This window comes from Hypomesus nipponensis, chromosome 6, assembly GCF_054491055.1.
Source record: "Hypomesus nipponensis isolate SF chromosome 6, ASM5449105v1, whole genome shotgun sequence".
NCBI classification, from domain to species: domain Eukaryota; kingdom Metazoa; phylum Chordata; class Actinopteri; order Osmeriformes; family Osmeridae; genus Hypomesus; species Hypomesus nipponensis.
The window spans coordinates 12,801,735-12,813,558 of NC_140366.1; the positions used below are offsets into that span (position 1 = coordinate 12,801,735).

At 46.5% G+C, this 11,824-nt stretch overlaps 1 protein-coding gene across 1 annotated transcript; it reads left to right on the top strand.

The window, feature by feature from the left end:
* The first annotated feature begins 674 nt into the window (after window positions 1-674).
* On the top strand, window positions 675-11,781 carry cdc40 (cell division cycle 40 homolog (S. cerevisiae)). Its single transcript, XM_084699914.1, has 15 exons — window positions 675-891; window positions 1,391-1,477; window positions 1,645-1,774; window positions 1,920-2,006; window positions 2,105-2,244; window positions 2,459-2,555; window positions 2,689-2,828; window positions 3,711-3,785; window positions 4,493-4,538; window positions 5,944-6,045; window positions 6,362-6,477; window positions 6,996-7,129; window positions 9,329-9,405; window positions 10,292-10,436; window positions 10,690-11,781. The coding sequence occupies exons 1-15, from the start codon at window positions 709-711 to the stop codon at window positions 10,865-10,867; spliced, it is 1,737 nt and encodes a 578-aa protein (XP_084556040.1). The 5' UTR covers window positions 675-708; the 3' UTR covers window positions 10,868-11,781.
* Window positions 11,782-11,824: the final 43 nt, after the last annotated feature.

The window sequence follows — 11,824 nt, forward strand, 5'->3', positions numbered from 1 at the left end:
CCTATAGTACACCGTGATGGTACGTACCACTTTCTATTGTCGTACTATCCCACGCTGTGAATGCACTTGGAGCCACAAGGCGAACCCGGGCACAGTACCTGATTGGTCAGTTTCCCCCAAAGCCCTCCTTGGTCAGACTGGCCATCCAATAGAGGGTAAGATGATGAGAAGCAATTTGATTATCAGCCTTCACTGTACTTTGCAAATTGATTATTATTTTGTGTAAGGGTGTAACTTTATGAACACAAGCAGAATTTATGTCAACCAACACAACTCAGACACATCATGACACACTGTGTAGCCTATATGAATGCAAGTTCACATATCGAAATTGACGTGATCAATGATATGATCCTCTCATGCCAGTATTTTCTACATTTGAATGGAAGGTAATTCCGTTTTTTCCTTTGTTTCCTGTCACAAAATTAAGGAACATATTTGACAAATGCCTTTCAGCGGTGTCTTCTGACCTCAGATCAGACCGCACACTTCAATCTCCTAAACCAGCAAATAATAACCTCATAAAACACAACTCACAATACAATGATTTATTTTTTAAACAGAGTACCGTAAGAATCATTACATGTGATTTTACTGATGATTTAAAAGACTCCATACGTTACTTTGATTGCATGAATGAGTACAACTTTGTTTTCTCATCAAAAACTATCTGAACTTCGTTTCCGGTCAGTTTTCACAACATCCAACATGTCTGCCGCCATAGGATCCCTCGTTTCGTACAGGAGCGATTCAGATTCGGAAAATGATTCAGAATCTAGTGCCAGTCCCCAAAATGTTGATCCTGACGCTGTGGCACATCTTCTGCCGTTAAAATCAAACAAAACCATGTCTTTGGCTGTCCTTAATGCTGCTCCAGAGGTTGCGGTGAAGGTAAGACTGGTGCATTCGCACACATCATTTCGATGCTAGTTAGCTACTACTAGTAGCTAGCTAATTTGTTAGCTAAGTACCGGATCATGCATGCTTCAAGTAAACTGTCCCGCTGCGAATACCTCCTCCCCTTGCATGTCTACTTTCTTTTTTTGTGTGTAGCATCTGTATTAAAATGTATTCATGTCAATATCACGTTACGTAACTGGAAATTATAGCCAACGTTAGTCTAGTAGTTGGATAACGTTCTGATGTGCTACTGCTAGTAGCTACCTAGCTAAAAAGCTAACTGGCCAGTTTTAGGTTCAATAGTATCGTGTAGCTGAGACGGCGGGAATAGCAAAACATGTTTTACAATGTCCCATTAAGCAACATTACAAAGTTTAACGTTTAATTGGTAAGGCAACCTGCATTTGAAATAGTTTCGTATATAATTCGTGAGTGACAACAAAGTCAAAATAAGACAGAGCTAACGGTGTCATTTTTGTGTCCACAACAGGAGGCAGTTGAGACGGGTACACACCTCGACCCCTCCCTCAAAGAGGTCACTTACAACCCTACTTATGAAACCATGTTTGCACCAGAGGTAAGATTCCATTCAATTATTTCAAATGGTTACCACTGATGTATAGCATCAACCCTATGTGCTTCATAAATCCAGCTGTATTTCATCAGCTAGAGATGTATTATAATCTAATATGCTCTGATCAGATCTATCTTTCTCTTATTCCCCGCCCACTCCTCAACCCCTAGTTTGGCCCAACCAACCCATATAGATCCCAGCAGATGTCCGCCCCGAGGAACATGCTTTCCGGCTACGCAGAACCTGCTCACGTCAACGACTTCATGTTCGAGCAGCAACGGAGGACGTTCTCCACCTTCGGTGAGTTCATGCTGTGTGACTCAGAAACACATCTTTGCACTGACAGAGGTCAGGTCAATACAAGTTTTAATATAATGTTTAGGTTAAATTCCAATGTGTTTGTATATGTGATAGAGCTCTTTACTAACAAAGTATCTGCTTGCAGGCTATGCTCTGGATCCTTCAGTGGACACCAGTCAGGTTTCTTCCAACAGCTACATAGGGGCAGTGGATGAAGCCGAAAAGAAGAAAGGTGAGCGGGCTTATTCATGATTGGGAGGAACGCTTTATTGGTGTAAATAAGAAAAGGCACAGAAAGCGCTGCAATATTTCGTTGTGTTCTTCCTCTAGGTCTAACTGTTTTTGAGGTTGGGCCGAAGAAGCCTGACAAAAGGAAGAAGGTGAAAGGGGGGGAAGCGGAGGACATGGACAACTTCCTAGGGCCGTGGGCGAAGTATGCAGATGAGAAGGACGGAGCTAAACCGAGTGAGGTAAGCTCAGTCTGTAGGAAGCCTCGGTCTGCCTGTCACAGGTTTAACTAACTTAAAAAGACTTTGATGCCTACAACAATAACAGAAAACATATTCTGTTAAATTAATTCAATTACGTTCTGAAGAGCCATTGGTGGGACCTGATTTTCTATCGCATTGAAAAATGTTCTCTGATCTCTGGTGTTGTTTGTCTTGGCGTCTGGTTGGTTGACAGGAGGAGCAGAAGGAGCTGGATGAGATCACTGCCAAGCGCCAGAAAAAGGGGAGGAATGAGGACGAGGCTCCAGCAGAGGAGAAGACCGTTCTCCATGGTAACACATGTCACTCAGCTAAAGAACAAGTCACGTGATTGGATGAGTCAGCTTCCAATCCAACAATTCCTGCATTGAAGACCTACACGTATTTACAGGTTTAATTGACTCGGTTTGTATTTCCCCTCCCCAGTCAAAGATATGTACGACTACCAGGGTAGGTCTTACCTTCACATCCCCCAGGATGTGGGCATCAACCTACGGACCACAGACATACCAGACAAATGTTACCTGCCCAAGAAACAAATCCATGTCTGGTCTGGGCATACCAAGGTGAGTCGTTTGGGTGTATTTACGTTTGTTAGTGTGTGCGAGAGAGGATGCAGTTAGAGACACACAGGTTTTTCTGATGGTGTGTGGTAAAGACCTATCTGTTGGGTTGCATTACATTACCACAAGTCTGGGATACTTTAATCTGAGATCTTGTTCCACTCAACAACGGACCTTTATTTAGAACAGAATCATCACAGACAAGCCTATTCTGTTAGAGATGGAGAAGCGAGATGAGTAGAAAAGAAAGAGGCAGACATAATGATGGAGTGAGATTGGTGGGGAGATTGAGAGATAAAGGTAGAGAGAGGAGGGGTCGAGAGAGATGGAGTGGAAGGTAGACAGGGATATGAAGATAGAACAATATTATGCAGATGATCTTTTGTGGACTGTCTGCTTCCCCTCCCCTCCTACAGGGAAGAGAATCAGTCAGGGCTGAAATGAGCATGGCTTCCATCTACTCACCCAGGAACACTGCCCCATGGTTCTAATTGAAAACCTGTAGGCTGTAATACTAATGGATTCAGCAGACGTGCGGATTGGGCTGTGATGGATGGATGGATGGAGAAGGATGGATAGCTTGATAGGGAAAGTGTGTAGCTCTCTCAGAGAGATGGGGAGAGAGATGAAGGGAGAGGGTGATTTGAGGAATGGGTCTGAACGGAAAGTATGCATAATTAAGTGTGCAGTAAGACATGGGAGTGGAGCGTCTGCCTGGCTAGAACAACATTAGCATTCACAGAGTATTGCCTCAGAACTGGTCTTCGGTCGTTCTTGGGCACACATATTCACGCATCGCATTACACACTCCTGTTAAACAATGCTTCAGTCTTTTACACACATTCAAGTCTCTCCTCCACCCCTCCTCTCTTTCTCTCCTTGCAGGGTGTCAGTGCTATCCGTCTGTTTCCCATGTCTGGTCATCTGTTGCTGTCCTCCTCTATGGACTGTAAGATTAAGGTAAGGTTCCCTCCTCCACCTTGACCCCATGCTATTCAGTCCTCGCTGTGATGCTCATTAAAATCCCAGTCTCTGCTTTTGTCCTCTTATCTCCTGTCCAGCCCTCTCCACTCCCCTCCACTCCTCTCGTTCCCCTGCCCCCAGCTTCTCGTCTATCCCGTTGTTTTCAAACATAAAGGATCCCTCATTTTAATGTGAAGGACAACCACCCCGTGTGCGGTATTCCTGTCTCTCTCCATGGCTTGTAGAAGCCATGCTGTGGTTTTTCTCATTATACCCAGTTCTGCCTCAGGCTGTGTCATACCTAGACCCCTGCTGGCTGGGGCCGGGCAGGCATGAGGCTGGAATTAGCAAAGGACAAGCCGGGATGAGGCAGGCTCGAAGCCGGGACAAGGCCCCTGGTTTGAAATAAGACCCCCGTTTTGTTTTGGCACAGACCTTCCCTGATCACCTGCATCATCCCACTTCTGTGTCCTTCCCTGGAGAGAGGGAAGGAGGCAGAGGAGAGAAGAGAGAGGCAAGACCTCTACTGGGGTTTTAATGAGTCTCCTCCTGGTTGCTGATGGTATCCCTTGACAGGTTAATAGCGTGTTCTGTGTCTAAGAGTGTCCTGTGGTCAGACAGGCTGATCGTGTGACCGTGGGACATGACCCGAGGACACAGAGTCCTTGGAATCCCTTTTAATCTGTCGCTTCTTCTGTTTCCAGTTGTGGGAGGTGTACAACGAGAGGAGGTGCGTACGCACGTTCATTGGTAAGTAGCGCGTCTTAGGTCTCTTCCCCCGACACGGTTTCTTTTCAGTCTCAGAATGGATTGTTCCTCGTGGATGACAGCACGGTCATGATATATCGTGCAGTGATGTCAGGAGAGAAACCAGACATGGCCAGGTTTCTATGATGTTCATGCTGAGTGGATGCCGATACACTGCTATCTGTGTGCACAGATAGGTTTGTGAGCTGCCCCTGGTCAGTCTTGTCCCTGGTCAGTCCTGGTCAGTCCTCCAGCAGAGGCCCTGGGCTGGGCCAGACTGTCAGAGCAGAGCTGTGGTTCTGCCTGTCAGACCTCTGACCACTGCATGTATAATTGAACAGCCCTGGGAGGAATGGAGAGATGGAGGGAGGAGATGGGAAGGACTGGTAGATGGACAGACCGAAGCCAAAGAGTTGAGGACAGGGAGAGATGGGAGAAAAGGCCCATTTTGATAGAATAGAGCAACTGAGACTCTGAGACAGATGTGTGCGTGTACTTCTCGCTATGCTCAACACAATCAGCAGTATTATCTATCACCCTCTCTGTTTACTCCTTTAACTCCTCTTTCCTGGTCTCTCTGTATTTCTCTCCTCCTTTCCTATTGATTGAAGAAAAAGGTCTGTTTTTTTCCTTTAGTCTTTGATTGCAAATCGAAACTCTATTTTCTGTGTCCTTGTCTTGTCTGGCAGGGACCACTAGAATGCTTTATAATGAAGAACACAGCCTGAGATAATGAACATGTTCTAATAATGTGATACAGCCCTGAGATCATAAACCAATGCTCAGAGGTTCAGAGCCAGATGACCTGCTGGTTATACAGGGCGAAAATCAGTCTGAGTGCTTGAATGGTTTTGTCAAGCTGTGTGTGTGTGTGTGTGTGTGTGTGTGTGTGTGTGTGTGTGTGTGTGTGTGTGTGTGTGTGTGTGTGTGTGTGTGTGTGTGTGTGTGTGTGTGTGTGTGTGTGTGTGTGTGTGTGTGTGTGTGTGTGTGTGTGTGTGTGTGTGTGAGAGAGAGAGAGAGAAAGTGTGGTGTTGTGAAACTGAGCTGTATTGGGCCAAGTGACCAGCGGGAGTTAATGAGCCTGTGACCAGCCGGGCTATGTTGTCACCGCGGTAACGGTGTGGCCCTGATAAAAAGGCAGTTTGAACAGGGAAAGGTGCCTGATTGAAGAAGGCTGGAAGGAAAGAAATATGAGATGAGGGAGAAGTGGGGAGGACAGGAGAAGGATGGTAGAGCAAGAACACTCTACCTCTCCTCTTTTGTTGCTCTTTTAGATTTCAACCTGCTGTGAGGAGACACACATGAATTAAATATCAGAGGCCATAAATACCACTGGAGACTTGGTAACATGGCAAGGGAAATGTTTTGATTTGCAAAGTGTTTTTGTGTGTGTGTTTTGTGTCTCCAGGCCACAGCAAAGCGGTACGAGATATCTGCTTCAATAACACGGGCACCCAGTTCATGAGCGCGGCATACGATCGCTACCTCAAACTGTGGGACTCCGAGACAGGTCAGTTGACGAGGTGGGGGGGGGGGGGTGACTTGTGGTTGTGTGTAAGGGTCTGCCTCTCCAGCAGAGGGCAGTATAGAGACTGATCCCAGTCCACTGTTTACTCAACATCTCCAAAGCCAACTCCTTCAGCAGGGAATCTGAGGGCTGCTCCTTCTCTGTCTATCTAACATTCATGAAGGAAATGGGGAACACCGGCATTATTGACCAACTCCTCGAGATTCACTCTCATAAAGAATTCATAATGGCGTTAGACAATGGCATGTGTATGTAGTTTGGACTGGAGAAGTGAAGCTGAGGCTGTCCCCTCCCCCAGGCCAGTGCATCTCCAAGTTCACCAACAGGAAGGTGCCCTACTGCGTCAAGTTCAACCCAGACGAGGATAAGCAGAACCTGTTTGTGGCTGGCATGTCAGATAAGAAGATCGTTCAGGTAATGGCCACTGCAGAGAGGGATAATCCTGCTACACATGCATCCAGGATGGGAGACCAGGGGCTGGTGCTTGATGGCAGAAACGTTCATACTCACCCATATTCTACACATTTGTACACAAACACACACATACTCACCTTCAGGATGATTCAGGAGAGTATTGTGTGTGTATGAGAGAGAGATGGAGAGAGATGGAGAGAGAGAGAGAGAGATGGAGAAGTGTAAGGCACCAGGACTGGAGCCAGTCATTAATCATGTGCAATGTGGAGAGGAAGGGGAGACGAGACGACAAGTGAAAGAGAGAGGGAGAAAAACACCTCTGTGAGAGACAGGAGATGGAGACAGTCTTCCTGCCTTGAGAAGCAATTAAAACCTGTACACCCACAGACAATAATCACATCTTGTAGATTACTATATCAGTCCACAGCCATTGACATATTTCTAATTAGTCTGTATTAATTATTTTTGCAAGTTTTTGTTATTATTATTTTCTTGTGTGTGTTTGTCTTCTCCCCCAGTGGGACGTCAGGACAGGTGATGTGGTCCAGGAGTACGACCGTCACTTGGGTGCGGTCAACACCATCACTTTCGTGGACGAGAACCGTCGCTTTGTCAGCACGTCTGACGACAAGTCCCTCCGCGTCTGGGAGTGGTGAGTGTCTGTTTGTAGAAATCATATGAAAAGAGAAGTTGATCACATGCTTAAAAACCTTGTTGTCGATAAGAGCTGTTCAGCTGACCGTATCAGGGTCAAAGGTCACCCAGCTGTGCTACCAAACAGCTCTGTTTCACTGCATCACTCCATGTGATGCCTCATTTACATATTGTCCATTATCAGCAAAATATGCCCTCTCTGAGCCTACAGCTGGTCTTGACAGTGATCCAGAGACCATTCTGTGAACTCGCCTTTTTGCCAGGAATGTTCTGAATGAATAATACACTGGTACTGCCATGGTCCACAAATGAGAACATGTTTAGTATAGCCCTGGAGTCAGCATATGAAACGATCAGACTCGCTATTGAAATAACCCGTCAATATCCTTGTTCATTTTCAATATAATTGTGTTCATTATCTTCGTTATATATGTAACTCAAGCCACTTCCAGCTGGGATATTGTTTTGCTGAAGACCATTTTTCGGAGCCGTCAATCAACCCAGCTACGGTTTCCATGGCAACAGCAAATGCCGTTGTTTGTGCCGTTTTAGGTGTTAAATATTTTAAGGAAAATGATCAGGTGTTGGTTTCTCACACGGTCTCGAGTAGCTGACAGCCTGGTAAAGATATACTCCCTCCTCCCCCCCCTTCTGTGTCTGTTTCTCGCTCTATATACTTCTGTCAACCCCCCCCTCTCCTCTCTATCAACCCCCCACTCATCTCTCTCTGTCTCACTCTGTATACCCCCTTCCCTCACTCTCTCTATGCCACCTGGCTGGTACCCCCCCCCCAAGAGAGCTCAGATGGCAGGATTAGGGGGAGCTGAGCCACCCTGTTCAGCAGAATTAGGCTGAAACGCACATGGAGTCACATATCGCTGGCACCATGATGAAGAGGAGGGCGGAGAGAGTAATGGGGTGAAGGAGAGGTTAAGAGGGGGGAGGGAGATGGGGGATGATTGAAAGGTGAAGAAGGTGGTAAGAAGAGAATAGTGGGAAATGACGAGATGAGGAAGCCCGTCCTAGTATTAAACGCACGGTGCCATCACACCCAGTCTTCCAGGCTACAAGCTGTGAGTAGCTGGGTTTCACCAGGTGTGTTGGGAGCGGCTCACGATCAAGCTGGAGCATAATGAGCCAGGACGGCACAGGGCAGCAGGTCTCCATCATGAAGCCACCACTAAAGCAGACAGACAGGCAGACAGGAAGGAGAGATCAGCACAGGTAGCAGAGAGATCAGCACAGACATGCCAGGGGCATGCAGATGAGCTAAAGGTTGGAGGCGACAGAGGTTTGAAAGAAAGGGTGAGAAAAGAGAGTGGGGAATATTTGAACTGGATCCTAAGGCTAACCCTCCTGGTGAGCCGTGGCCTTCTCACCCTGGATCAGAAAAGGTTCATGAATAAATATATATATTTTATTCAGTTTAAGTCCAGTAAGACCTGAGACCCTTTTTTTCTTACAAGGATGCGTTGTGCTGAATCAGGCCGGGGTCACAGACCGGGTTTGGCCCGGGTCAAACCCTGGGCAGACTACCACAGCATGAAGCCTTCCCTTCCTCCCTGAGATTCACTCTTTCTGTCCTTCTGTTCTCTCTCTCTCCCCCCTCTCCAGCTCTGTCTTTTCCTGCCTCCAGACCAGTTATTTGTGGAGCTGTGATCCACGGAGGCTCCGTGTGTTTGTCTTGTGTTCAGGGAGCTTGGCTCGGCTCTCCCTGTGAATGCCGGCTGGGTCAGGGGGCCCGTTTGGGGGCTTCTTTCTCTCTCGGTCTCTTGTCCTCCGAAGCCCATGTTTGGTTATGTGCAGGGGTGGTGTTTACAGAGGAGGCAGATGAGGATGGCCCCAGTCCAGTCTCAGGCCAGGCCAGCCTGCACCTCCTGCTGCGTCAGGGAGGAGGAGAGAGGGGACCAGCATATTCATGTGTCACACACTGCCACAGAGATGCAACCCAACTACACACACACTCGCTCAAACACACAAGACACACAGACTGTCTCTGTCATGCAGACTGGTGTTGAACGTCCCTTCTGTCCTCCTGTCTGCGTACACACACACACACAGAGGGGGTCGATTTGTTTGGGGGGGTTAAAGCTGTTGTCAGGGTGTTAAGACAACATCTCCCCAGCTTTTATTAGAATAGTAGGGTAAAAGGGGCTCATTGCTGCACACTAACCGTGTGTGTGTGTGTGTTTCACAGGGACATTCCTGTGGATTTCAAGTACATCGCAGAGCCCAGCATGCACTCCATGCCAGCTGTGACTCTGTCTCCTAACGGTGAGTGGTCAGCTGTGGTCAGACATACACTAATGGACCTACATATCACATTAGCTTTTAAACTCTTCCTTTTCTCCTATCCAACTCCCTCCCCCTTCCGCTATCCTTCCTCCTCCTCCACCCATTTTTGTTTCACTTTGACTGGTTGTGTTTAGGGACTGTTTGTCCTCAGAGAGGATATCTCTTTTTTCCCCTTTTTTTCTAATTTTTTTTCTTCTTCCCTTTCCTTTTCCTACTGCTTTACCAAAGACTTCCCCACCCAGGCTGTCCTCTCTTTCTGTCACTTTATTTTCTCTTTCTTTATGAACAAAGGATAGAAGGTGTCAGCAGCCTGGGGCAGATTGGCCCTGCTGTCTTGATCCTGCTACACCTAGTGGGCTTGGTATTTAGGGATAATGGAGTCTTTTATGTGCTTTCACAAGGAGAGCGGTCACTTAGGGCCGTGGAAGGAAGGAGATAAACACACACTTACACTTCCCGGGAAACACACACACAACAGCAAGTTCCCTTATGTTTCTTTTTAAGTGCAGTGATGTGTGAAATACTGCAGAGACAGTTTGCTCTAGTCTCGAGAGACCAGAGGACTGTCTGTAGGACACGGTGGAGAGATCAAGTGAGCGTTCACTGATCAAACGTTCCGTCATGTTCTCCAGTTCTCTAGCTCCTCCCTCCTCTCAGAATGCTTCTTAGGTGGTCCACACACAAAGCCCAAATAGAGTTGTAGTTTAAATTGAAGTCCATCGCTTGTTTAAGACTTAAACAAACTAAGTTAGGAGTTCAAGTGGAAATCACAGAAAACTCATGGTGGTCCCCAGGTCGGAAGGTGTAACCGTGTATGTAGTTCTGACTGATATATGAACTTATGAACTTTCCTTACCTCGCTCAGGTAAGTGGCTGGCCTGCCAGTCCATGGACAACCAGATCCTGATCTTCGGAGCCCAGAACCGCTTCCGTCTCAACAAGAAGAAGATCTTCAAGGGTCACATGGTGGCGGGCTATGCCTGTCAGGTGGACTTCTCTCCCGACATGAGGTGTGTGTGTCTGCGTGCCCCTCTTCCGCACACACCCTGTGTGTTATTACTGAACCCTAGTTACAGGGGCCAAAACTTTATCTTAGTAACCATGGCAACACCCACTTTATCCTGTGAGGTGAGACTCAGGTGAAATGGAAAAGGAATAATTTTAGATCGAAGCCTAACCTCTATATCTTCTCTTACACCCCTTCCCCCGCACTCACACTCTTTCCCTCCCTCCCCCCCTCCCTCCCTCTCTTCCCCTCTGTAGTTACGTGGTGTCTGGGGATGCTGACGGGAAGCTGAACATCTGGGATTGGAAGACCACTAAGCTGTACCACCGCATCAAGGCCCATGACAAGGTGTGCATCAGTGCACTGTGGCACCCCCACGAGACCTCCAAGGTCATCACCTGCGGCTGGGATGGCCAGATCAAACTCTGGGACTAGAACCTTGCGGCTCCTAACCTGGAGGGGGTTACACCCCTGGTCCTGGAGGGCAGAGGGATAGGGGTCCTACTTTGGGAAATTGAGAGAAAGAAAGTTTATTTTGTATTTTTTGGTGTGTGGGGGGGGGGGGGGGGGGGACAAGGCTTCTGTCCTGTGTTTTCTATAATTGCTGGCCGTGGGCTGGTATCCAGTCCTGTTGTAGTCATGTTTATCTTACCCTGTCTCAAGAGGAGGGGAAAGGGTGTATATGAAGACTGAGACAGACACAGCAAAAGTATATTTGTAAGGATGTGATTTTATCTTGCTGTTTTGTTTTAATCAATGTCCCCTTCCTCACAGACATTTTTAATCCTAGATTAAATATTTCATTTTCTTTATTTTTGAAAAAAACGACAGTCCCTATGTGAAAATTAAACATTTTGTACATTTTGACTGTAAATTAATTTGTTAATCTTCTGTTGTCAAGTCAATTTATTTGCTTGTCATTGAAGAGCCGATTTACCAGTCAGTTTATTTGGATTTTCATTTTTATAGTGCTAATTCTTTTATTTTCAAAACTCTTAAAACCTTTGTGATGGTAAGCTGACTTGAGTCATTTTAGCCCCAAGTCTTGCACAGCTTTCATAATTTCCCCCCCCAAATTTTGTAATTAAGAGTTATCACGTTTAATCTATTCTCAAAATAGAGACTTCATATCACATGTTGTAATAAATGTGGTGACAAAGCTGTTTGAAAGCTGCAGAGCACACACAGGAGAGTTAAATAAGGGGCTTGAGGAAAAAGGAAGGCAAGAGAGGGAGGGGCTGAGGGAAGGGAATGACTCAGAAAGGACAGAGAACAACAGGAATCCTTATTACAGAACTAATGTGTTTGGCTGTGTTGACATTATGTTACAATTAAATTTTTTCCAAGAATCCTTGTTGCCAAAATAGGTTATTTATTATAATTGCTGTTCAG